Raw genomic sequence first — 25,445 nt, forward strand, 5'->3', positions numbered from 1 at the left:
TGTACATCAATGTGTAAATAACGGGCATTTACAATTTCTCAGAGGAAAAACGAAAGCAGGTAATTGCTTAACTTTGAAAAGGGTACAGATTACTTTTTTTGACAGTTATGTGAAAGGTCTTTTAAAGCACAGAACTTAACCAATCATAGTGTTCAAAAGTAGGAAAATTTAAGCATTTATGAAATTACATTAAATGGCTAGAGAAATTTCTGGGTAACTCTCTCCTTGACACCACCACACCCCAAAGTCATTTTCTGCATTTAATCACTGATTAATGCACTTTCAATCTTGTACAAATCTAGATACAATCAATCTGGTACCAATCTCTGGGTTAAGATTTCAATATTAATTGAACATTGATGCACTTTCAGACCGGTACAAATCTTTGTTTTCAAAAGTTCATAGTTAAGACAAATGGTTGATTATGCTTTTTAATAATAAAACCAATTTCTGCAGTTTACTCATGTAAACACCAGGGGGCAGTAAAGCACACAAAGTTTCTCAAAGCTAATAAACTCAGAAAAATTCTAATGAGTAATATGAGCTGCTGCAGTTCAGAACAGACATATTTTCACATTTTCAGTCACGCCCAATGAGCAGGAGTCAGGTGTGCTTCAGTGCATGCTGGTACTCTTTCCAACTAGACAGACATCACTGCCCCAGTTAGTGGGCTTAAATACTGAACCATGTTTACCAATGATATAAAATCTTCCACTGAAAATTCTATAGAAAATGTATGTTAAAGTTTACGTACATTATCGAGACATCTTACAGAATAAAAAGCAAATATATTTTATTAACACACTTTATAAAAGAGAATTACACATTTGTGCAAATCCAGTACAAAAACTCCCTTTATAAAAGGCTCTTTGTGAAATAATGAAAATAAAGCTGTATGCATGAAGTCTCATCCACACTCCTGGCAAAAGTGCATGCTGGGTACCAGTGCTCTTCTCCAGTGTAAGATGGTGGAGGGCATGGTACTGCCGTACATGTTTGGCCAACACATGATGCACGAGATGGGAGATGGATTAAGGCACTTCCTGCAGGAGGAAAAAGAAATACAAATAAAGCCAAACAGCACTGATGCAGCAGGGAAGACACATCAAAGATATTATACGGTATTAGCAACAGCAAGGCACAGTGCGTTTGGGCATTTGAGTGGATAGGACTGTGCTTCTTATGACAACCGACCACCCCCACCCCCAAAGGCGAGAAAGGTAGTCAGAAGACCTTTTTATGAGCCCCATTTATGAATTGAGCTTCACCCACTCACTCACCATGTTATGCTCTGGAGCAAGCCACAACCTGCCTCTTCAGTCGTAGAACCTGCTTTGCATGATGTCGGTCATCAGAGCCCGTGCCAGGAAAATTCCCACCATCTAGCAGAGACACAGCAATACAAGCATCAGTGCTGATGGGCATTGACTTTAGTATTAGAACTTACATCATCATTACCATTAGCGTTACCATTAACGTAAGAACTAGCATCTAAATGTGCATCAACATGAACATTACAATTAATGTTTACATTCACGATAACATTAGCATCACTGTTCACATTAACCTGTAATCAGGCATCAGAGGGCAATTATTATTATGAGCATTAGCATTAACCCTGGGATCAGAGGGGTTGCGTCATCATGAAAGATTTGTAACAGTGACTCCATCCTCATAATGTATTCCCTGTATTCCCCGCTTTAATATTGAATGCCGTTAATTAACTACGATAATTTTTCTGACATCATATTATCTGATCTGCTACACTGAACTACACTGCACTTTTATTTCATGCCTCAAACCTATACTACATCTTTTCCTAAATTATTTTATTGAATTTGTTCTTTTTTTAAATTGTTTTTTCATTTTTACATCTTGATGATTATATGCTTTTTATCATTTTCCGTGAACCATTTTTGGCAGAAGCTTAATAAATGGTGCTCTAGAAAGGAAAAGAGCCAACCTTATGTCTTTGGAAAACTATTTTCAAAACAGAGCATACAAACTCTAAGAGAGCTGGGGTATGAAATACTAGACAGAAAAATGTAAAGCAAAGGATGCGTTTCGTCCGTAGACTTCTTCAGGCAAAGAAGGTATTGGATGATGATCTAAAAATAAATTTCACATTTTATATGACCCCACTAATGGGGTCATATAACAATACGCTCCTCTGTGGTGAAACTTGGAAGGGGCGGGGCTCCACACCTGAAGCAGGGATATGCCGATAAAGACTCCAGCCACGATGTAGAAGTTCCGTGGCAGCCACTCCTCCAGAGCTGAAATGCAGCCCTTGGTGTAGATGGAGGTGCTCCAGTCACCCTGAAACAGGTGGAACAGGTGTAAGCAGGAGCCCTTAGTGTAGACAGGCATGACACAGGTGTGAAATGAGCATGAGTGACTGGTGTTGGATCAGATACGGAAGACCAGGTCAAGAGACAGGGTCCAATGCGATACTTGGGTGACGGATGTTACCTTTGTTTCTCTGACATCGTAGCCACACTGCGTGTTCACCACATTGTCCTGAAAGAGAGGGAGGAGGAGAAAGACGTTCAGAATTTGAGACAGCGCACACTACACAAAATTCAACAACTGGCATAATGCACATTACAATACGCGGGCAGGCACACGCATGCGTACAGGGGGCAGAGGCTCACCGCGGGGTCAGGGAGGCAGCAGGAGAAGGGAACTCCACATCGCTCCCTGCTGGGGTTGCTCTTGGTGCAGTTGAAATAAACGTTCAGGTCCCAGTCGTTCGGGTCTCTGGCGCCACAGCAGAAATTCTGTGGGGGACATTCCAAACAATGAGTGCAGTCACAAACCTGCAGGGGGTGCTCCGGAGGTCTGGCAGCACGTGCTGCGACAAGGGTGGGCAGTTGCATTCCTGCAGTGCTGATGTGTATGCAGGTTTTTGTTTGGCCTCTACGGGCCTCCAAACCCACCCCTGTCCTAGATGGCCCACCTGCTTCTCAGTGTACAAAGCAGGTAACAGTGGATCATGAGCGTGTCCCCACTGTGAGCATCCTTTGTCCTTCACAGGTCCTCTTAAGCATTAAGCTCTAATTTTACATTCTCCCAGCATGCCTCAAACTCGCACTGCTGTGGCACTCTGTTTATACGGAAAACATTACATGGAATTACAGGGCTGCCCAGCTCTCGAACCCTAACAATTCACACCTCATTCAACAGCTAGAGATCTTGTTCAGCTTCTAATTAGTAGAATCAGGTGTGCCGAATTAGGATTGAAGTGAAAACCTACAAGATTGTAGTATCTCCAGGAACAGGGCTGGGCACAGCCTTGAATACAGCCTTTACATTCCAGCTGGGTATACTGTGAAATAATGTCACCTGTGGAGGTGCACCCCCAACAGCCCAATTACAAGACACTAATTTCCTTTGTTGAGACATACAGTCCCCTCCAAAAGTATTGGAACAGCAAGACCAATTCCTTTGTTTTTGCAATACACTGAATACATTTGGGGTTGAGATAAAAATATGAACATGAGACAAGAGTTCAGAATTTCAGCTTTTATTCCTGGTATTTACACCTAGATGTGTTAAACTACTTAGAACATAGCACCTTTGGTATCAGACCAACCGATTTTTAGGTGAGCAAAAGTATTGGAACAGAGAGCATTTAAGTAAATGAAAGCAAATAACACTTAATATTTGGTAGCATATCTCTTGCTTGCAATAACTGCATCAAGCCTGCGACCCATTGACATCACCAAACTGTTGCATTCTTCTTTTGTGATGCTTTTCCAGGCTTTTACTGCTGCCTCTTTCAGTTGTTGTTTGTTTCGGGGGGTTGTTCCCTTCAATCTCCTCTTCAGGAGGTGAAATGCATGCTCAATTGGGTTAAGGTCTGGTGATTGACTTGGCCAGTCCGAAACCTTACACTTTTTCTCCCTAATGAAATCCTTTGTTGTGTTGGCAGTGTGTTTTCGGTCATTGTCTTGCTGCATGATGAAGTTCCTCCCAATTAGTTTGGACGCATTTCTCCGTAAGTTGGCAGACAGAATGTTTTTGTAGACTTCTGAATTCATCCTGCTGCACCATAGGTGCGACATAGCTCAGGAGGTAAGACCGATTGTCTGGCAGTCGGAGGGTTGCCGGTTCAAACCCCACCCTGGGTATGTCGAAGTGTCCTTGAGCAAGACACCTAACCCCTAACCCCCAACTGCGAATGAGAGGCATCAATTGTAAAGCGCTTTGGATAAAAGCTCTATATAAATGCAGTCCATTTACCATTTACCATCATGAGTTACATCATCAATAAAGATTAGTGAGCCCACTCCAGAAGCAGCCATGCAAGCCCAAGCCATGACACTTCCTCCACCGTGCTTCATAGATGAGCTTATATGTTTTGGATCATGAGCAGATCCCTTCTTTCTCCACACTTTGGCCTTTCCATCACTTTGGTAGAGGTTAATCTTGGTCTCATCAGTCCATAAAACTTTGTTCCAGAACTTTTGTGGCTCATCTCTGTACTTCCTTGCAAACTGTAATCTCGTCTTCCGATTCTTACTACTGATGAGTGGTTTGCATCTTGTGGTATAGCTTCTATATTGCTGCTCTCTAAGTCTTCTTCGAACAGTTGATTGAGATACCTTCACCCCTGTCCTGTGGAGATTGTTTGTGATGTCACTGGCTGATGTTTTGAGGTTTTTCTTCACAGCTTTCACAATGTTTCTGTCATCAACTGCTGTTGTTTTCCTTGGTCGACCTGTTCGATATCTGTTGCTCAGTACGCCAGCGGTTTCTTTCTTTTTCAGGACATTCCAGGTTGTCGTACAAGCTATCCCCAATGCTTGTGCAATGGCTCTGATCGATTTCCCCTCTTTTCTAAGCTTCCTTTTCTCCCAAAGACAGCTCTCTGGTCTTCATGTTAGTTTATTTTTTATAACACAAATGCAGTTTTCACAGGCAAAACCCAAGGCTAAAACCAAGAGTAGACATTCAGAACTATTTATTGTTTAACCAATCAATCTAACAGGACACATCTGGGCAACAAGAAACACCTGTCAGTCACATGTTCCAATACTTTTGCTCACCTCAACATTGGGTTGTCTGATACAAAAGGTGATATGTTCTAAGTTGTTTAACAAATCTAGATAAAAATACCAGGAAATAAAAGCTGAAATTCGGATCTGTCATCTCATGTACATCTTTTGACCTCAAACTCAATTGTCTTCAGTGTATAGCAAAAACAAAGGAATTGACCTTGCTGTTCCAATACTTTTGGAGGGGACTGTACGTTTTATAGATATTCATTCTGGCTTTGACCTAAAAGTACTACAGGGGCTCATTTATGAAAATGTTCTTGGATTTAAACAAGCATAATCTTATGATAATTTCCCAAGTTTTGCTTACGCTTGATTTATAAAAATAAGCTGAGACTGGAAAAGGTTGCTTGCACCGAATTAACTAATTAGACATGGTTTTCTGCATAAGCCACGATAAAAGTTATAATTTCATCATAAGACTATTTTAAATATTTAAATGAGGCCCCAGGCATCTGGGATGGAAATATGTGTTGAAAGATTCAGTTTGTGATACTAAAACACTTTGAAACACTTAGGTACATGCGATAAATCCATTGACTACAAAATTAAATGGATCTCACCACTGACTGGTCAATCAAAATGGAGACATACTGTATAACTAATACTAGTTAATGAGATAAGCTGTATGTATATTTTGTTGCATTTTACACTGATTTCCTCTTAGATTATATTCCACATTAATCATTGAAGAAATCAAAGTTGTTTTAACAATATGCTGCATCATTTTGTGGTTGTAATAACTGTTCCTTGTTCGAATTCATGCAGTCCATTTACCATTTCATCTCGATAGCCAATTTCTATGTATCAATTATACGAGTGGTTCTCAAACTCAGTCCTGGGGTTCGTTGGTTGTCTATGCTGGTTTTTGTTGCAACCAAAACCAAAACAATACCAGAACTTTAACTAGTCGTTCATTTTTATTAATTACACTTTTATGTTTAGAGGGATTATCCACCCTTTTAAACCACATTATGTCAGAAATAGCTATGTATGCCATGAAGAATAAAAGTCATATTCACATTGTGCTATACTGCAAGCAAACAATTACACAAAGAGAGGTATGTAATTATTAAAAACCGATCAAACTAAAGACTGCGGAGAATCAATGGACGGACAAAGTATGGACACATGGCCACTAAGAGTAACCATTCGGTAGATAATGATAGATAAAGATTTCAAAGTCAGAGCAAATGATAACAAGCCAAATCTGCATTGTGTAAGGAAAAATTATGAAAGAAAAGAACCATGTCTTCAGCAACTAATTCAATGCAGTCTTCAATCTGATCAATTTAAATTTTTTGTTACCTCATTTATGAAATTGTTGTAAGCACAATGTGAACATTCCCCATGGCATCTATTGCTATTTCTCACATAATGTGACTTAGGTAAATAATCCCTCTAAACATGGAAAGCATGTTAGCAGCTTGTTAAAATGCTGGGGTTGCAATTGTGGTAGGAAAAACAAGCATACTCAGGGTTAGGCCTACCACAGGACAGAGTTAGAAAAACACTGAAATATACTACACTGTGGGGCTGCGTGGGCATGTTCTGTGTGGTCAACGTGTGTAGGGCTATGTGAAGATATTCTGTGTGGTCACTGTGTGGGGCTTTGTGGAGGTGTTCTGTGTGGTCACTGTGGGTGCAACCTGAGACCCCTCCCCTTCTCACCAGTCTCTGCAAAGAGTCAATGACATTCTGCAGATCAATGTCATCCCTGTAGGCTTTGATGTTGGCTAGGAAGAAGTCATAATTCCATTCCTTCAGGGAGTCCTTAAAGACGAAGGCCAGAACGGCCGCCAGGAGTTCCAGGAAAAGGATGAAACAAATGAGACCTGAAAACTGGAAGAAAGAGAATTGTATTTAATGCACTGATCTAACAATATGTTTATTATTTCTCATCATCATTAGCAGAATCCTGACTCTGAGCCCAAATACTACAGGCAATCTCTCACTGTGCAAATCAGATACAAGTTTCAGAAGAGCTCAGTGAAATTAATTGCATATCCCTTTAAGGTACCAGTATATTTAAAATGAAACCGAACTTCATTTGAAATGACCTGTTTCGAAAAAGAGACAAAGAAAAAGACACTGCAGTTTGAGTTTGAATGCCGGTGTGTGTGCAAGCCCCCAGTGCAAACTGTATACAATAAGTTTGCAAACCTCCCCGTCTGCAGTTTGTCCATCCAAATATCACATGGTTAGTTGCATCACAGCTGACTGGCTGGGGGGGCAGAGTTCAACTTAATTTTCCTATTCATCTCATCACTGTCCTGTCCCACAGTAGGTCGTGTCTAGATGGGATACTAGAGATTTTGTGAAGTGGTGTCCTATCTGATTAAATTGTGCCTTATTCCTCTTTCCAGGAGGAAAGAGATGTTAAAGACAATGAAATATGCTAAAATTTCATGAAATTGGGTGTGAATTTTCCTGAGCTGTGCAAAGCAACTTGGAAAATCTGTGTGACAACTTTGCGTGCCCCTCAGAGGCGTAGAGTGATATAAAATGAAGAACATGGAGTTTGTATTGAATATAATGACAATGGTGTTTGGCAACATGTTCACCAGAGGCTCTTTTAAAAAACGTTTGGACGTTGTTTGGAGTATACTGCCTACTTTAAGAGGTACTCTCATTCTCACTAGTGGCATTTTGAGATAATCGGCATCGGCCAATGCCTGCGCTCACGAGGCTGATAAACAAAAAAATTTCTGCAGACACATAGGCAGCCTTGTCAGTGTGGCTGCTGTGGAACGATGGTAGCACTTCCCCTTGTGTCAATTTCGCCATTCTACGGGCAGACGTCAGTGGGTGCTTTGGAACAGTGGGAAACGTGCCAATGCTGGATGCACCTGAGAAAACGGTAAGACTTAAATTCCTAGCTTTCAAAGCTCAATATATTTAATTGGCCACTCTTAATACAATGTTTACTGTCTGTATAATTAAATTGATTCCGGTCTTTTAGTGAGAAAATGCAAATAACTTTAGTTGGGAATTGTAACGTAACGTTAGCAAGCCTTCAGCGAGCTAAACTAGCTTACAGGGCTCGAAAAACTATTGTGTGTCGTCCCCAGCCCCCACTCCTACTCCCGACGAGGGGTCGTAAAACATTTATCAGATTTGTCATTTGGGATGGTTGTAGGACGGTAAACAAGTGAACTGTGAAGCCTTTTAGTGTTGAGCCTGTGGTCTGCCGTTGTTAAGCATGTTACATAAACATTATTTTCTTCATCAATGGCGCTCGCTCATATACATGATCATGCCAGTGCAAAGTTTGCCGGCAGTAGAGTAACATTAATAGCCAGCTAGCAGAACTATTTTCAAGTGGGCAAAGCCAGCAGCACCTGCTGTAAGCTGAGGCAGAGGATGAAGACAAGATCGATGAACCTCTCCTCTCAAGTCAACAATCTGCTATCGTAAGCGATTGATTTGATAGTTATAAGATACCCAACGTTAGTTACAGTCGGTTGCATTTGCTAATGGGCTAGAGATAGCCTCGATTCAATAAGTGGGTTTACGTTAACAGGAGTCTGAAAGCTAGCGTTAACGTTATAAGCTTGCCAACAACATTTTGGGGAACAAACGTTATGGGCTTCTAGCTAACATAACGTTTCTGCACTTGTGTGCGTCTCTCTCTCCCTCTGCTTGTATTATGTGTGTCAACTTGCCAACAAACATTTTGGGGAACAAACGTTATGGGCTTCTAGCTAACATAACGTTTCTACACTTGTGTGCGTGTTTCTCTGCGTGTGTGTGTGTGTATTTGTCTGTGCTTCAATACACCAAGCTAACTTGGCACAGTGTTTAATGAGAGATAAGCCGCGTTTCCACCGCAGGAACTTTACCCCGGAACTAGGAACCTTTTGAGGAACTCAGTGCGTTTCGACCGCAGGAACTAGGGTCTAAATTAAGTTCCGGGGTCTTTATTTTACCCCCCAAAAAGTCCCTGCTCGGGGGATAGTACTTTCCAAAAGTACCGGAACCTTTGGGGTGGGGCGCAAGCGCTGAAAATTTCTGATTGGTCGACTACTTGCAGTGTTTTATTTCAACCGCCATTTTTAAAAATCTGCAGCCGCAAGCCTACTTTTGGTTATAGCCTGCCAACGTCTTGGAATTATAACGTGTGCTCTTCTGTTCTTTTCTTGCTTTAGTATTCGTTTTATACCATATTATTACGTACCAAAACATTCAAACGGTTTAATTCGGTTGCTGAATATTTTCTTCCGGATTTTCTTTGTTAGCCCGTTGTAATTGACTCAAAACGTTTGATACAGTTATGTGAGGTATGCGGTAGTTCTGCGTAATTTACATTGGTGATACAGTAAAAGTAAACTGGAAATCACCTTCCGCACTTTTTGTCAGGGTAAAATAACAGGTTAATTCTAGTAATCGTCCCTTTTGCTTTTTCAGACTGCCGTAATTTTACTCTGCCATTCTTAAATTACACAAAAAGACCAGGAAGACTATGGACTAATTTATGGTGCATGGTTTGCATCTGGAGGGCACACTTCGCTGCTCGGCTAGCAGTAACTTTGAAGGAAAGCAAACGGTGGCTGTACCACTGCTAATTTAAATTTAATAATAAAAATCAATATAGAGAAGTAACCATATATAGTCATTGTTGGTAACCCGTTGTATATAAGTGGAATAAACCCCTCCGCGCTGTCCCGGTTATTAAAAAATAATGTAAGCTACTTTGGTGGGAGTATGGGGTTACAGAAGAAATCATAGGACAGATGGACCGACGACAACGTCGCTTTTTCATACGTCAGTGGGCTAATTTGCCTAATCTTCGCGGGACTTTAGATCGCGGTGGAAACGCAGACAACAATGGGCTGAAGGAACCTTTTAGTTCCTTGAAAAGTAGTAGTGGAAATGCGGCTATAGAGTGGAGATTCTGTCCTGCGAATCCACTGCTATCACATTGTTGTCACCTCTAGTCACTTGGTAGATGATATGAGCAGGCTGTGCAATGTGAGTGAACAAAGTTATTATTTTTTATGTGTTTGATCGCTTAGATTGGCTATTTGGCTTGTAACTGAGTCTGTCAACAAACATAAACAAACATACAAAAATATGCTTCGGGACAGTTTTGGGAAGTTGGTGAAAAAGTTAGTTTCGAGCCCTGTACTATAAGTCTCATGCACCCTGCTATAAATGTTTGCCTAAATTTCCTCAGTCACCATCATCTTTTATAAATGTTAACACGTTTCTCCCATCTGAAATGACAGCAAATCTAATCTAAAACTGTTACTGGCTAGCGTTAAATATATATTATGTTATAATGTATAGAATAATGCAGCTGAATGACGTCGCGTATACTGTACCCCGCACTCCCTTAAATACCAGTCACGTTCTGAAATCTACAGCATAACCCAATGTATTTTTCTATTTCATTAATTAATTTAAATTCCATCTAAAACAACATGTTACTGGCTAAGATAACCATGCATATTAGATTATTAATTCCATTATTCCATGCACATTACAATCTACTTAAGCAAACAGAGACAATGCAGACAATAACATTAGTGTTAAATAAATGTTCATTTCAGCAATTTTGTGTCTCATTTGTTATTATTATTAAATTGTTGTATTTTATCAGATGCACAAAAAAAACAACAACATGATATCGGCATTATATATCGGCCATCGGCCACCCTGCTCTCTAAATATCGGCATCAGCCATTGAAGAACCCATATCGGACGACCACTAATTCTCACTCCATGTGTGTGGGGGCATGAGCTATTGTGATATTTCCTGTGAGGTGACAGTGGATGGGGATAAGAAAATTCTTACTCTTCTTAGTACTACTATAATTTTATTACCATTACTGTTAGCATAATGTAAATAGTGAGATAGTTGTTTCTGCACAACTACTATTTTCTGTTACACCTTGAAAATGTTCACATAATATACATAATGTATACACGCACACACACACTATATACTGTATGTATATATATATTATATATATATATACACACAGTGAGCACCATAATTCATTGGACAGTGACACATTTTTTGTTATTTTGGTTCTGTACTCTAGCACTTTGAGTTTGAAAGGATACAATGACAATGAGGTTGAAGTGCAGACTCAGCTTTAATTTGAGGGCATTTTCATCCATATCGGATGAACCGTTTAAGAAATGACAGCACCTTTTGTACATGGTCCCCCCATTTTAAGGTACTACAAGTATTTGTTGAATTGGCTTCACAGATGTGTTTCGTTAGGCAGGTGTATTCATTTGTGTCGTTAGTGAATGCAGAAGAGAGCTGTTGTCTAGTCTTGATTCTAGACTTTTCAATTTCCTCTGGAGATTGTTGTTGGGGTGTGACAACATGAGGAAGACAGCAGTGTCAATGCAAATTAAGCTGGCCGTCATAAGGCTCAGAAATGAAAATCAATCAATCAGGAACATTGCAAAAACCCTGGGCATGCCCAAGTTAACACTTTGGTTCATAATTAACAAGAAAAAAACAACTGGTGAACTCAATTATATCAAAAGACCCGGTAGACCAAGGGAGACCACTGTAGTGGCTGACCGGAGAATACTCTCTATGGTGAAGAAAACCCCCCTGACAACAGCCCAACAGATCAAAAACACTCTCCTGGATGCAGGTGTAGATGTGTCAAAGTCTACCATACGTAGAAGACTATACCAGCAGGACTACAGAGGGTACACTACAAGATGCAAACCACTGATAAGCCTGAAGAACAGATAGGCGAGATTACAGTTCGCTAAAAAGCACCTAAAAGAGCCCCAAGAGTTCTGGAACAAAGTCTTGTGGACAGATGAGACAAAGATTAACATGTAACAGAGTGATGGAAAGAGGAAAGTGTGGAGAAAAAAAGGAAATGCCCATGATCCAAAGCATACCACCTCATCCGTGAAACATGGTGGAGGGGGTGTTATGGCTTGGGCCTGTATGGCTGCCAGTGGAACGGGCTCACTTGTCTTCATTGATGATGTGACTGCAGACAGAAGTAGAACAATTAATTCTGAAGTCTACAGAAATATTTTATCTGCTCAGATAAAACCAAATGCCTCCAAACTCATTGGGCAGCACTTCATCATGCAACAAGACAATAACCCGAAACATACTGCTAGAGCAACATGAAGGGGTTTTTGACGGCCAAAAAGTGAAAAATCCTTGACTGGCCGAGTCAATCACCGGATCTGAATCCAATTGAACATGCATTTTACATGCTGAAGAGGAGACTGAAGGCAAAAAGTCCCCAAAACAAGCAGGATGGCTGCAGTACAGGCCTGGCAGAGCATCACCAGGGAAGATACCCAGCGTCCGGTGATTTCTATGCGTTGCAGACTTCAAGCAGTCATTGCATGCAAAGGATATGCGACCAAATATTAAAAATTATTACTTTATTCTACATTATGTTAAACTGTCCAATATTTTTTGAGGCCCAAAAATGGGGGGGGACTATGTACAAAAGGTTGTATAATTTCTAAACGGTTCATCCGATATGTATGAAAATACCCTCAAATTAAAGCTGACCGTCTGCACTTCAACCTCATTGTCATTGTATCTTTTCAAACTCAAAGTGCTAGAGTACAGAACCAAAATAACAAAAAATGTGTCACTGTCCAATGAATTATGGTGCTCACTGTATATATATATACATAGTGTATATAAAGGCTATTATTACATTTGAGTGAGAATGAGAGCAAGAGAAAGAGCGAGAGAGCAGTGGGGCATGGAGTGGGAGTGAGACTTTTTAAACCATGGAATCAGACCCTTCAGTTACAACCAAAATGAACGAGAAGTCAGTGTCTTTTTCCTTTCAGAGGAGAGAGAACCCCTCCTGACACCCTGCAGGTGATAGCTTGGTGGGGTTAAGAATGACAGAGGGTGTAATTGTAGGGTTTTACTCACAAACTTGAGCAGGCAGATGTTCTCCCGCAGTGCTCCCACACAGCCTGCAAATCCCAGGATGAAGGAGACCCCTCCTACTATCAGAACCAACCACACAGGGTCAAAACCTTGCGACCGTGTCACCTGGGTTAGGTCCGACAGCATCCCCTGGTGGAGCAACAAGATTATTTTAAATCACCTGATGGACATTAAGAGTAACAGCTAGGAGAGGAATGGAATATTACATCTACTCACAGTATTAAAATGTAGTGACTAGATTATATTAAGTATATACATTTGGATTACAGATATTTCTTGTAAAGGTCAATCTACCGGGATGAACTAATATGACATATCTTTGCCTTCTGAGGATATGAGTGTACACAAACTATGCCAGGAAAATGCACGCACGCAAGCAAGCAACCACCCCCCCTCCCCCAACAAAACTATTAAAGCCCGACACTGCTGAAATTCTGTCATACATTTGATTGTTCACTACGCATTATAAACCTGGCAGCAGCCATGATGCACATCCGAATCAGAATACACGCAGCAACATTGCAAAGGGTTCTGGGTTTAGTCACAGGGTGTGCAAATCTGCATCACTGAAGAGGAATCGTGGTATCATGGCTTCTATCTGAACACTGACAATTAAAGCATTTTTTCCCTGCACAGTCTCTCAAAATGATAAATTCTCTATCTGTAGAACACAGGCAGTCTCACAACGGTTTGAGGAGTGTTACATTCATATTCTGAAATGTCAAGACCTACTCAGTCAATAGATCTGAGCTAGGCTTAAAGGTCAGGATCCAGGAACATGCCAAAAAACTGTATTTTCTGTTTCCTGTATGTAGAAACAAATGTGTTTTCTGTCTCATGTTGGTTTTGGTCCACATGGTTTACTGGGACAGCTCCCAAAAAAGGATGTGGATATCTAGTAGAAAATTTAGGCATTTCCTGTTATAATAACTTGGATATAGTCAACAACCAAGGGAAGGACAATGACCCAGAGGACAGACAGACAAAAAAAGGAAGAAAAATGGGTATAAAAACTGCCTCTCCTCAAAAGAACTGTGGAGTTGGCTGCATTCGATGATCACTTTGGTCAGTAATTTTAAAGCATAGGAAAAGACAAAAAAGGGAATTCTCCATTTGTGCACAGATTGTTATTAAAATAAGTGGACACTCACTTTATGCGTAATGAGTGCATTTTTCATAAATTTCTCTATTTAGCATGTACAAAGAGATTTGATATGAGGGGATTCCCCTTTAATTTTCTATGACTTAGATTGTTCATCCCACCTAATTTTTAGTTCGTAGTGCAGAGCATACTATTGAAGTATGCAACAGTAGCCAAGTCCCACCACTTTGTTTACCTGCAGCTCATTACAACAGCAAAAATTCTGCATCATTCAGCTCATGTTCTATTTTAGGCTTATCAGCAGCCTAGCTGCTTTCAATTTATAAAATATCATGTCTGAGTTTCCTATACATTCCACCATTACAACACTCAGAAAAACATTGGTGGATTTCTTTGGGGGGGGGGGGGGGGGGGGGATTCCTAGGAAATTATGTATTGTATTCCTGGTTGACCCTAATATGAACCACACTGAGAATTTACGGGATATTCTGGAATGATGCCCAAGACAGTGTTTTTCCAATTCCATCAACTAAGTGTGAGTTGCTTTACTTCATCATGGAAGAGTGGTGCCATATTCATCCAGGTGGAGATGATGGTATGATGCACTTACAATCCAACAACACCACATGTATGAGTTCACAAACTTTGCTACAGCACATCTGGTAAAGGAAATAATTAAAATACACTTCAAGACCGTGGTCTTCATGGCCTTTTAAAACAATAACAAGAAAACAAACACTGGCAAGAAACAACAGGATTGAGGAGACAATATGCTACAACAGAACTGATTAGATATACCCATGCTTGTCAGGAAATGAACAGCATATGCCAGACCTCTGAGAACAATGAGATAAAATTATTTCAGTCATTTATTTTAACCAAAACCTGTCAACGAACATTAACAGCCCACACACTACACTGAGGGGAGAGACTGCACATTGTACTGAGGGTAGAGATTGCACTGCACCGATGAAAGAGACTATGCACTGCACTAAGCGGAAAGACTTCAGTGCACTGATGGGACAGATGACTTTTCAGCTACAATAACCAAAGCAGACACTTATTAAAAATAATTACCCAAAGACAAAAAATTACCAAAGTAGAAAGGGTTCTAAACTCACCTTTTCACTCCAGGCCCAAAATCCAATGGCAATAAATCCAGCTCCTGCCAACTGTTGGAAACACAAACAGTAAAAGCATGTTTAAGATTAGGTGTGCATATCTGTGTGAGGGAGCATGTATCCTGGTATCGACAGTTGTCCTGGTAACAAGTCAAATCCGGACCATGCTACTGCCAACTGTGGCTGGTAGCTCCAAAAGGGCTACGCACAATTGGTGGTTGTCTCACCCAGGGTAATGGAGGGTTCAGTTGCTTAGGGGTTTGTGTTTCATCGCTATCTAGTGACCCCTACTGGTCAATTAGGTGCCCGTAGACTTTTAAAAGCTGTGCACGAAAGGTCTTCCTCTGACTCCATTGCATGCAAGCTTAACTGTAGTCTGCAGTGTGAAAAGAAGCAGTCGCAACACCAAACATTTCAGTTGTCAGTTGTCTACATTCTTGGAAATCGGCAGTGGGGCTTGTGTGTTGGTGCAGCTGCATTTGTAGACAGCTGAGCACTTCAAATAAGGGTGGGAATTGAACATGCTCAGCCAAATTTAGTTAGGTGCTCAATTTATAAAAGTCTTTCCTCTTCAGAAGCTTTAAGCTTTCAATAGTTTTTAACAGTTTGTGCTACATACAGATTGTGGTAGGGTGGGCGTGGTTTGGCGTCAGCTGCAGAGAGAGAGTGACAGGAGCGGCTCTCGGATCCAACGTCACAGCTGTTAGGTGGAGGTAATCGGCGCCGATAATTGCTAATTGTTCGACTGCGCTGATTGCCTCTGATTGTTCAACAGTGAGCCTGGGGTTTTAAAAGCGGAGACCGGGAGTCTTCAAGGAAGAAGCTGCCAGCGGAGAAAGAACCTGCATCAGTTTGATGCAGAAACGTATGTTCGTTATACAAAAAAAAGGACAACAGAAAGAAAACCGTGCTGGTGTGTATCTACCAAAAAGCCAGATCAGCTGAAATAAAAGAGCACGTAAGTGCGGAAAGAACTTGTGACATTCAGTGCTACTGCAGACATTCAGTGCTACTGCAACCAAAGTATGAGTTAACAAGACCAGGTTAAAACCTAGTATATGACTGGACCTAACACACGTGATCTGGCCAACCAATGGTGTAACTTCATAAATCGGCCGACCAATGGTGTAATTTCATCACTCAGTCAGTCAGTCACTCACAGACATTCGCGTTTGTAGGGCTGGCCCCGCTGTTGCGGTCCAGTCAAAAACAGAAACACTTTTTAGTTGTTTAGTTTACTGTTTTAGTTTCATTAGTAGACGATACACAACAACTATGCTGAATACAGAGTTTCGCAGCGCCACCATTCAGTGGCGGCTGGTGATAAACATTTTTGGGGGGGACAAACAAACTGAAGCAGCACTTCATAGCTCAGCGAATAAAATAAAATAAAATAAATAAATAAATAAATAAATAAATCTAAAAACAACACACTAATGTTGCCTAAACACTGGCCAGTAGCACTACTTTAACATTATTTTATATTATTAAGGAGGGCAAAATATATGTAGAGATGACAAAATGCCCATTTCACCTACGTCACCTAAAGTTACCAACAGGCAACAGCTCAATTTCTAAATATGGAACTACTAAAGTCATTTTTACTGCCACTGTTACATTCTATGAAGTCATAAAAAAGTAGGAAAATATTAGCTAACTCCAATGTAATTTATAGAGCCTTCTGCTGCCATCTGCTGGACAAAATGTGAATGTGAATGCCGAAGTTTAAAGGAGGCAACAAAATTCACCAACCCACGGAATATCCCGGGATTATCGGAGCTCTCACTCTCATCGTGGCCACGCAAAGCCAACTCAAAGGCTCCACAAAATTTAACACAATCTATTATTCTGGACAGGATGTGTCTATTTTGTCATCTCTTCGTTGTGCCTTCTAATGCCAATCCTGTAGCCTTCATCTAGCTGTTCAGCAGTGCTAAACCTGTCAAAAAATTTAGTCTCATACTATTGTCTAGATGGCTGCGGCTACTTTCAAGCCGTTTTCAGAAAGATGTTATAGGTCTTGTACCCCCGTCGTTGTCCACAACGCTTCGGTGCCGACACTTTGAAATAGCAAACAGGGAAAGCAATAAAAGGCATTACTTACACCACATCCAGCTAGCCAACTCCGTTTGTCATAACAAGAGCCCGTTCCGGGTGTATGCTCGTCCTCGATCACTTGCCTGCTGCTGAATTTGTAAAATGGGTCGGTCCGGTCCAAGCTCCTTTATCCTCTTTTTTTCTTCCAGTGAACGCCTTGTGAAAGGGCGTTTTTGTAAGGAAATAACCAAATTTTCTTTGATTTCCCTGGTTCTGCTTGAAGTTGCCATCTCCTGAAAGTACTGGTCAGCTAGCTAAGGAGCAGTAGTGACAGTCGCGCATCCGTAGTTATATTAATGGTGGGCGTGAACATGGAAGATAGCGTTGAGAATTGTCCAATCACATTACATCAAAAAAAAAAAAACAATACTAATTCGCTGCCAATAAAAGTAGTGTCTCGGGCCCCGTGGAAAATCTGAAGCAACCATTTAGAGAGCAGCCTCAGGTCACCTGCTTGCCAAAAGTTGAAGGACTTACATACACACTCATTTGGCTGGCGCCCTTCACCCAGGAAGTAGGCTATAATCACACAGAAATTAACCAAATACAATTTGAATTTGGAACCAATTTTTCATGAATGCTGACAGGCGCTGACAGACTACCAGGCGCATTGTACGAGTAAACAATTTTTATTTTATAATTATTTCGCATTTAGGGGGGCGGCGCCCAGCGCCCGCATTATAGAACCGCCACTGCCACCATTGTCGCTCTGGTTGTTCATTTAACACGCACCCCCTCCCTGCAGTCTCATCAGCAACTACACCCCCCACCCATGACATAATGGAGAATATTGTCTATCTCGTCATTCACAAAAATATTATTTCACCGCTCAAAAAACATATTTCGTCAAAGCAACAAGATAAACCCGACAATAGCCCTAAGATATGCCAATACAGCAGTGAAAATGCTGCTCACTGAATAACGAAATAAACGAGAAAAAGTTTTTTAAAATGATACCATGTCATTCTACAGTCAATATCTGGGACTAAATATTGAATAAATATACAACCTTACCATTGGTTTTACGCGTATATTGTCTTGGACATTACAATCCGTTTGTGAAATATACGTGCATTTGTGATGCCTGGGTACCTTCCAAAATAGCTGTGCGTAATATCACAGGTGTTGTTTACGGCATTGTCGCCCTTTTTAGTACAGTCTGGCTTGATTGACAATTAATTTATTCAGTAGGTGAGAGTATAAGCTTTCTAACTATGTATAACTTGTCTAATTTTGCTTTTGGTATAGCGTTTTATAGGTCAGCATAAGCCTGGGGTTTTAAAAGCGGAGACCGGGAGTCTTCAAGGAAGAAGCTGCCAGCGGAGAAAGAACCTGCATCAGTTTGATGCAGAAACGTATGTTCGTTATACAAAAAAAAGGACAACAGAAAGAAAACCGTGCTGGTGTGTATCTACCAAAAAGCCAGATCAGCTGAAATAAAAGAGCACGTAAGTGCGGAAAGAACTTGTGACATTCAGTGCTACTGCAGACATTCAGTGCTACTGCAACCAAAGTATGAGTTAACAAGACCAGGTTAAAACCTAGTATATGACTGGACCTAACACACGTGATCTGGCCAACCAATGGTGTAACTTCATAAATCGGCCGACCAATGGTGTAATTTCATCACTCAGTCAGTCAGTCACTCACAGACATTCGCGTTTGTAGGGCTGGCCCCGCTGTTGCGGTCCAGTCAAAAACAGAAACACTTTTTAGTTGTTTAGTTTACTGTTTTAGTTTCATTAGTAGACGATACACAACAACTATGCTGAATACAGAGTTTCGCAGCGCCACCATTCAGTGGCGGCTGGTGATAAACATTTTTGGGGGGGACAAACAAACTGAAGCAGCACTTCATAGCTCAGCGAATAAAATAAAATAAAATAAATAAATAAATAAATAAATAAATCTAAAAACAACACACTAATGTTGCCTAAACACTGGCCAGTAGCACTACTTTAACATTATTTTATATTATTAAGGAGGGCAAAATATATGTAGAGATGACAAAATGCCCATTTCACCTACGTCACCTAAAGTTACCAACAGGCAACAGCTCAATTTCTAAATATGGAACTACTAAAGTCATTTTTACTGCCACTGTTACATTCTATGAAGTCATAAAAAAGTAGGAAAATATTAGCTAACTCCAATGTAATTTATAGAGCCTTCTGCTGCCATCTGCTGGACAAAATGTGAATGTGAATGCCGAAGTTTAAAGGAGGCAACAAAATTCACCAACCCACGGAATATCCCGGGATTATCGGAGCTCTCACTCTCATCGTGGCCACGCAAAGCCAACTCAAAGGCTCCACAAAATTTAACACAATCTATTATTCTGGACAGGATGTGTCTATTTTGTCATCTCTTCGTTGTGCCTTCTAATGCCAATCCTGTAGCCTTCATCTAGCTGTTCAGCAGTGCTAAACCTGTCAAAAAAATTTAGTCTCATACTATTGTCTAGATGGCTGCGGCTACTTTCAAGCCGTTTTTCAGAAAGATGTTATAGGTCTTGTACCCCCGTCATTGTCCACAACGCTTCGGTGCCGACACTTTGAAATAGCAAACAGGGAAAGCAATAAAAGGCATTACTTACACCACATCCAGCTAGCCAACTCCGTTTGTCATAACAAGAGCCCGTTCCGGGTGTATGCTCGTCCTTGATCACTTGCCTGCTGCTGAATTTGTAAAATGGGTCGGTCCGGTCCAAGCTCCTTCATCCTCTTTTTTTCTTCCAGTGAACGCCTTGTGAAAGGGCGTTTTTGTAAGGAAATACCAAATTTTCTTTGATTTCCGCAGTTCTACTTGAAGTTGCCATCTCCTGAAAGTACCGGTCAGCTAGCTAAGGAGCAGGAGTGACAGTCGCGTATCCGTAGTTATATTAATGGTGGGCGTGAACATGAAAGATAGCGTCGAGAATTGTCCAATCACATTAGATCAAAAAACATAAAAACAATACCAATTCGCTGCCAATAAAAGTAAGAGTGTCTGGGGCGCAGCTCTGCGCCCCGTGGAAAATCTGAAGCAACCATTTAGAGAGCAGCCTCAGGTCACCTGCTTGCCAAAAGTTGAAAGACTTACATACACACTCAAATAAATGTAATGTAATTTGGCCGGCGCCCTTCACCCAGGAAGTAGGCTATAATCACACAGAAATTAACCAAATACAATTAGATTTTGGAACCAATTTTTAATGAATGCTGGCAGGCGCTGACAGACTACCAGGCGCATTGTACGAGTAAACAATTTTTATTTTATAATTATTTCGCATTTAGGGGGGCGGCGCCCCAGCGCCCCGCATTATAGAACCGCCACTGCCACCATTGTCGCTCTGGTTGTTCATTTAACACGCACCCCCTCCCTGCAGTCTCATCAGCAACTACACCCCCCACCCATGACATAATGGAGAATATTGTCTATCTCGTCATTCACAAAAATATTATTTCACCGCTCAAAAAACATATTTCGTCAAAGCAACAAGATAAACCCGACAATAGCCCTAAGATATGCCAATACAGCAGTGAAAATGCTGCTCACTGAATAACGAAATAAACGAGAAAAAGTTTTTTAAAATGATACCATGTCATTCTACAGTCAATATCTGGGACTAAATATTGAATAAATATACAACCTTACCATTGGTTTTACGCGTATATTGTCTTGGACATTACAATCCGTTTGTGAAATATACGTGCATTTGTGATGCCTGGGTACCTTCCAAAATAGCTGTGCGTAATATCACAGGTGTTGTTTACGGCATTGTCGCCCTTTTTAGTACAGTCTGGCTTGATTGACAATTAATTTATTCAGTAGGTGAGAGTATAAGCTTTCTAACTATGTATAACTTGTCTAATTTTGCTTTTGGTATAGCGTTTTATAGGTCAGCATAAGCCTGGGGTTTTAAAAGCGGAGACCGGGAGTCTTCAAGGAAGAAGCTGCCAGCGGAGAAAGAACCTGCATCAGTTTGATGCAGAAACGTATGTTCGTTATACAAAAAAAAGGACAACAGAAAGAAAACCGTGCTGGTGTGTATCTACCAAAAAGCCAGATCAGCTGAAATAAAAGAGCACGTAAGTGCGGAAAGAACTTGTGACATTCAGTGCTACTGCAGACATTCAGTGCTACTGCAACCAAAGTATGAGTTAACAAGACCAGGTTAAAACCTAGTATATGACTGGACCTAACACACGTGATCTGGCCAACCAATGGTGTAACTTCATAAATCGGCCGACCAATGGTGTAATTTCATCACTCAGTCAGTCAGTCACTCACAGACATTCGCGTTTGTAGGGCTGGCCCCGCTGTTGCGGTCCAGTCAAAAACAGAAACACTTTGTTTTAGTTTCATTAGTAGACGATACACAACAACTATGCTGAATACAGAGTTTCGCAGCGCCACCATTCAGTGGCGGCTGGTGATAAACATTTTTGGGGGGGACAAACAAACTGAAGCAGCACTTCATAGCTCAGCGAATAAAATAAAATAAAATAAATAAATAAATAAATCTAAAAACAACACACTAATGTTGCCTAAACACTGGCCAGTAGCACTACTTTAACATTATTTTATATTATTAAGGAGGGCAAAATATATGTAGAGATGACAAAATGCCCATTTCACCTACGTCACCTAAAGTTACCAACAGGCAACAGCTCAATTTCTAAATATGGAACTACTAAAGTCATTTTTACTGCCACTGTTACATTCTATGAAGTCATAAAAAAGTAGGAAAATATTAGCTAACTCCAATGTAATTTATAGAGCCTTCTGCTGCCATCTGCTGGACAAAATGTGAATGTGAATGCCGAAGTTTAAAGGAGGCAACAAAATTCACCAACCCACGGAATATCCCGGGATTATCGGAGCTCTCACTCTCATCGTGGCCACGCAAAGCCAACTCAAAGGCTCCACAAAATTTAACACAATCTATTATTCTGGACAGGATGTGTCTATTTTGTCATCTCTTCGTTGTGCCTTCTAATGCCAATCCTGTAGCCTTCATCTAGCTGTTCAGCAGTGCTAAACCTGTCAAAAAAATTTAGTCTCATACTATTGTCTAGATGGCTGCGGCTACTTTCAAGCCGTTTTTCAGAAAGATGTTATAGGTCTTGTACCCCCGTCATTGTCCACAACGCTTCGGTGCCGACACTTTGAAATAGCAAACAGGGAAAGCAATAAAAGGCATTACTTACACCACATCCAGCTAGCCAACTCCGTTTGTCATAACAAGAGCCCGTTCCGGGTGTATGCTCGTCCTTGATCACTTGCCTGCTGCTGAATTTGTAAAATGGGTCGGTCCGGTCCAAGCTCCTTCATCCTCTTTTTTCTTCCAGTGAACGCCTTGTGAAAGGGCGTTTTTGTAAGGAAATACCAAATTTTCTTTGATTTCCGCAGTTCTACTTGAAGTTGCCATCTCCTGAAAGTACCGGTCAGCTAGCTAAGGAGCAGGAGTGACAGTCGCGTATCCGTAGTTATATTAATGGTGGGCGTGAACATGAAAGATAGCGTCGAGAATTGTCCAATCACATTAGATCAAAAAACATAAAAACAATACCAATTCGCTGCCAATAAAAGTAAGAGTGTCTGGGGCGCAGCTCTGCGCCCGTGGAAAATCTGAAGCAACCATTTAGAGAGCAGCCTCAGGTCACCTGCTTGCCAAAAGTTGAAAGACTTACATACACACTCAAATAAATGTAATGTAATTTGGCCGGCGCCCTTCACCCAGGAAGTAGGCTATAATCACACAGAAATTAACCAAATACAATTTGATTTTGGAACCAATTTTAATGAATGCTGGCAGGCGCTGACAGACTACCAGGCGCATTGTATGAGTAAACAATTTTTATTTTATAATTATTTCGCATTTAGGGGGCGGCGCCCAGCGCCCGCATTATAGAACCGCCACTGCCACCATTGTCGCTCTGGTTGTTCATTTAACACGCACCCCCTCCCTGCAGTCTCATCAGCAACTACACCCCCACCCATGACATAATGGAGAATATTGTCTATCTCGTCATTCACAAAAATATTATTTCACCGCTCAAAAAACATATTTCGTCAAAGCAACAAGATAAACCCGACAATAGCCCTAAGATATGCCAATACAGCAGTGAAAATGCTGCTCACTGAATAACGAAATAAACGAGAAAAAGTTTTTTAAAATGATACCATGTCATTCTACAGTCAATATCTGGGACTAAATATTGAATAAATATACAACCTTACCATTGGTTTTACGCGTATATTGTCTTGGAAATATACGTGCATTTGTGATGCCTGGGTACCTTCCAAAATAGCTGTGCGTAATATCACAGGTGTTGTTTACGGCATTGTCGCCCTTTTTAGTACAGTCTGGCTTGATTGACAATGAATTTATTCAGTAGGTGAGAGTATAAGCTTTCTAACTATGTATAACTTGTCTAATTTTGCTTTTGGTATAGCGTTTTATAGGTCAGCATAAGCAAAAGTGTTCTTATCATCACATTCACTTACGCATTCACTCTGTGGTAGCAGTAAAAGACGTTGCACCTAACAAAACGTTATCAACAATTTTTTGTAATTTCTTTGAAAATACTATTATTATTGAGGACTTCTGGGCATAGCCAAGCCATATTTTTGCTGATAGACCTATCTGACACTGTTTTCTGGAGCAAAACAGAAGCGGATAGAACTGTATCATTGCTTTACTGTCTCTGTCTCTATCTACTGAACACAGATACAATTTCATCATTGCTATGTAAGTATTACTGCTCAAAATATTTCGGTTATATATGTTATTTTTGAAATTGAGTGTCTTTAAATAGGTTAGTGGTATTATATAATGTGGATATTTCACACTGTAATATAAGCGTTGGTTAGTAGTGTAATAGTTTTTGTGATGCATGCAACAGTGATGACGAGAGTGTTGGAACATTGCCAAAACATGGTGGACGGTTGAAAATTGTTTTCATATCGTTCCATCCCCATACAAGAAAACATACAAGAGTACAGAGTATAGAAATACATACAAGAGTTAATTATTACACATTTAGGTACTGTACAGCATTGTGTGACAATATGTTTGCATTATTTTTAAATATGATATCAATGTTTCATCTTAAACCTTCATTAGGGACTCATTTATATGCTTTACAATGGACTAAAAGCATTATGTTCCTTTTTGGAGAGATTTTGGATATGTTTCTGGACCCCTAGCTATTTTAGACCACTGTACTGACAGAAAGCTTGTAATTACCACTTGAAAATTATGCAAAAGTGAGTTTCTTAAGTAGAAACAGTTGATTTGTAGTGGGCAGATGCTATTAGCACCCAGGTGTCAGTAGCCAACAATGCTATTTGCACCCGGGTGGAATAGCCAATGTGGCTATTTACACCCAGGTGTATATAGCATGGCAGAGACAAGCACCCAGGTGTCCGTAGCCAACAATGCTATTTGCACCCAGGCACACATTAGATACTGTATGATTATATGTACTGTATGTATATTTTAGAAACGGCATCAGAGTCCTGATCTGCTGCACCACGTAAAGGAAAAAGGTGAGGGGGTGTTTCCATGAGGCTGGATCAAGTCTGACAGTCTCTGCCACCCAGTAGCGGGCATCAGGGACCGCCACATGGACTCACATTAACTCCAATCCCGAGTCGTAGCGTGCTGTGCTTCAGAACCGGGACATAGAAACTTGTTAACATTGCTAACCTGTAAGTTGCTAGAGCCACAGCTTGTTGGGCTTTGTGGAACCAAGGGGCAGTGGGTGAGGGGGCCGGGTGTAAATAGCGAATTAGCTGCCGTGTGACTATTCTCACCCGGGTGCAAATAGACACTCTGTTTGTAGTGAAATACGTGAATTTGTTGTGACTTACAGCAATGCATAATTTAGACATTTCGGGTAGATTTGGAGATGCTGGGTACACTGCTTAGTTTTTGCTTCATAGATCTTTAGTAGTTCTACATATCCACCCTTAAATTTTATGAACTTGTGGTCAAGAAGTTTTTGATCCAGGACATGTATACTTCAACCTGCTGTATATATGCAATCTCTCAGTATTTCACTGCGAACTAAGAAAGGTTGTAACTAACAAACTCATCTCCATGACAGAACAGTATATACCATCACTGCACTGTAGTTACTCTGAAACATGCTCAAACTGCAAGC

General features: G+C 40.7%; 1 protein-coding gene across 5 annotated transcripts in view; it reads right to left on the reverse strand.

Annotated features, from left to right (window-relative positions):
• Positions 1-247: 247 nt before the first annotated feature.
• LOC135247636 (tetraspanin-14-like) overlaps positions 248-25,445 on the reverse strand; it is a 34,772-nt gene continuing 9,574 nt past the window's right edge. For 3 of the 5 annotated variants that reach the window (XM_064321346.1, XM_064321342.1, XM_064321343.1), the window contains 8 exons: positions 15,196-15,246; positions 12,955-13,101; positions 6,732-6,902; positions 2,655-2,780; positions 2,473-2,520; positions 2,206-2,319; positions 1,281-1,382; positions 248-1,043 (listed from right to left, as the gene is read on the reverse strand). In XM_064321346.1, the coding sequence (XP_064177416.1) occupies positions 1,317-1,382; positions 2,206-2,319; positions 2,473-2,520; positions 2,655-2,780; positions 6,732-6,902; positions 12,955-13,098 (669 nt within the window). In that variant the 5' untranslated portion in view covers positions 13,099-13,101; positions 15,196-15,246 and the 3' untranslated portion in view covers positions 248-1,043; positions 1,281-1,316. Of the gene's footprint in view, positions 1,044-1,280; positions 1,383-2,205; positions 2,320-2,471; positions 2,521-2,654; positions 2,781-6,731; positions 6,903-12,954; positions 13,102-15,195; positions 15,247-15,814; positions 16,381-25,445 lie in introns of those variants that run through there. The other 2 variants (XM_064321345.1, XM_064321344.1) reach the window with 2 other exon arrangements.

The sequence above is a fragment of the Anguilla rostrata genome, chromosome 2 (assembly GCF_018555375.3).
Source record: "Anguilla rostrata isolate EN2019 chromosome 2, ASM1855537v3, whole genome shotgun sequence".
In the NCBI taxonomy this organism is placed as follows: domain Eukaryota; kingdom Metazoa; phylum Chordata; class Actinopteri; order Anguilliformes; family Anguillidae; genus Anguilla; species Anguilla rostrata.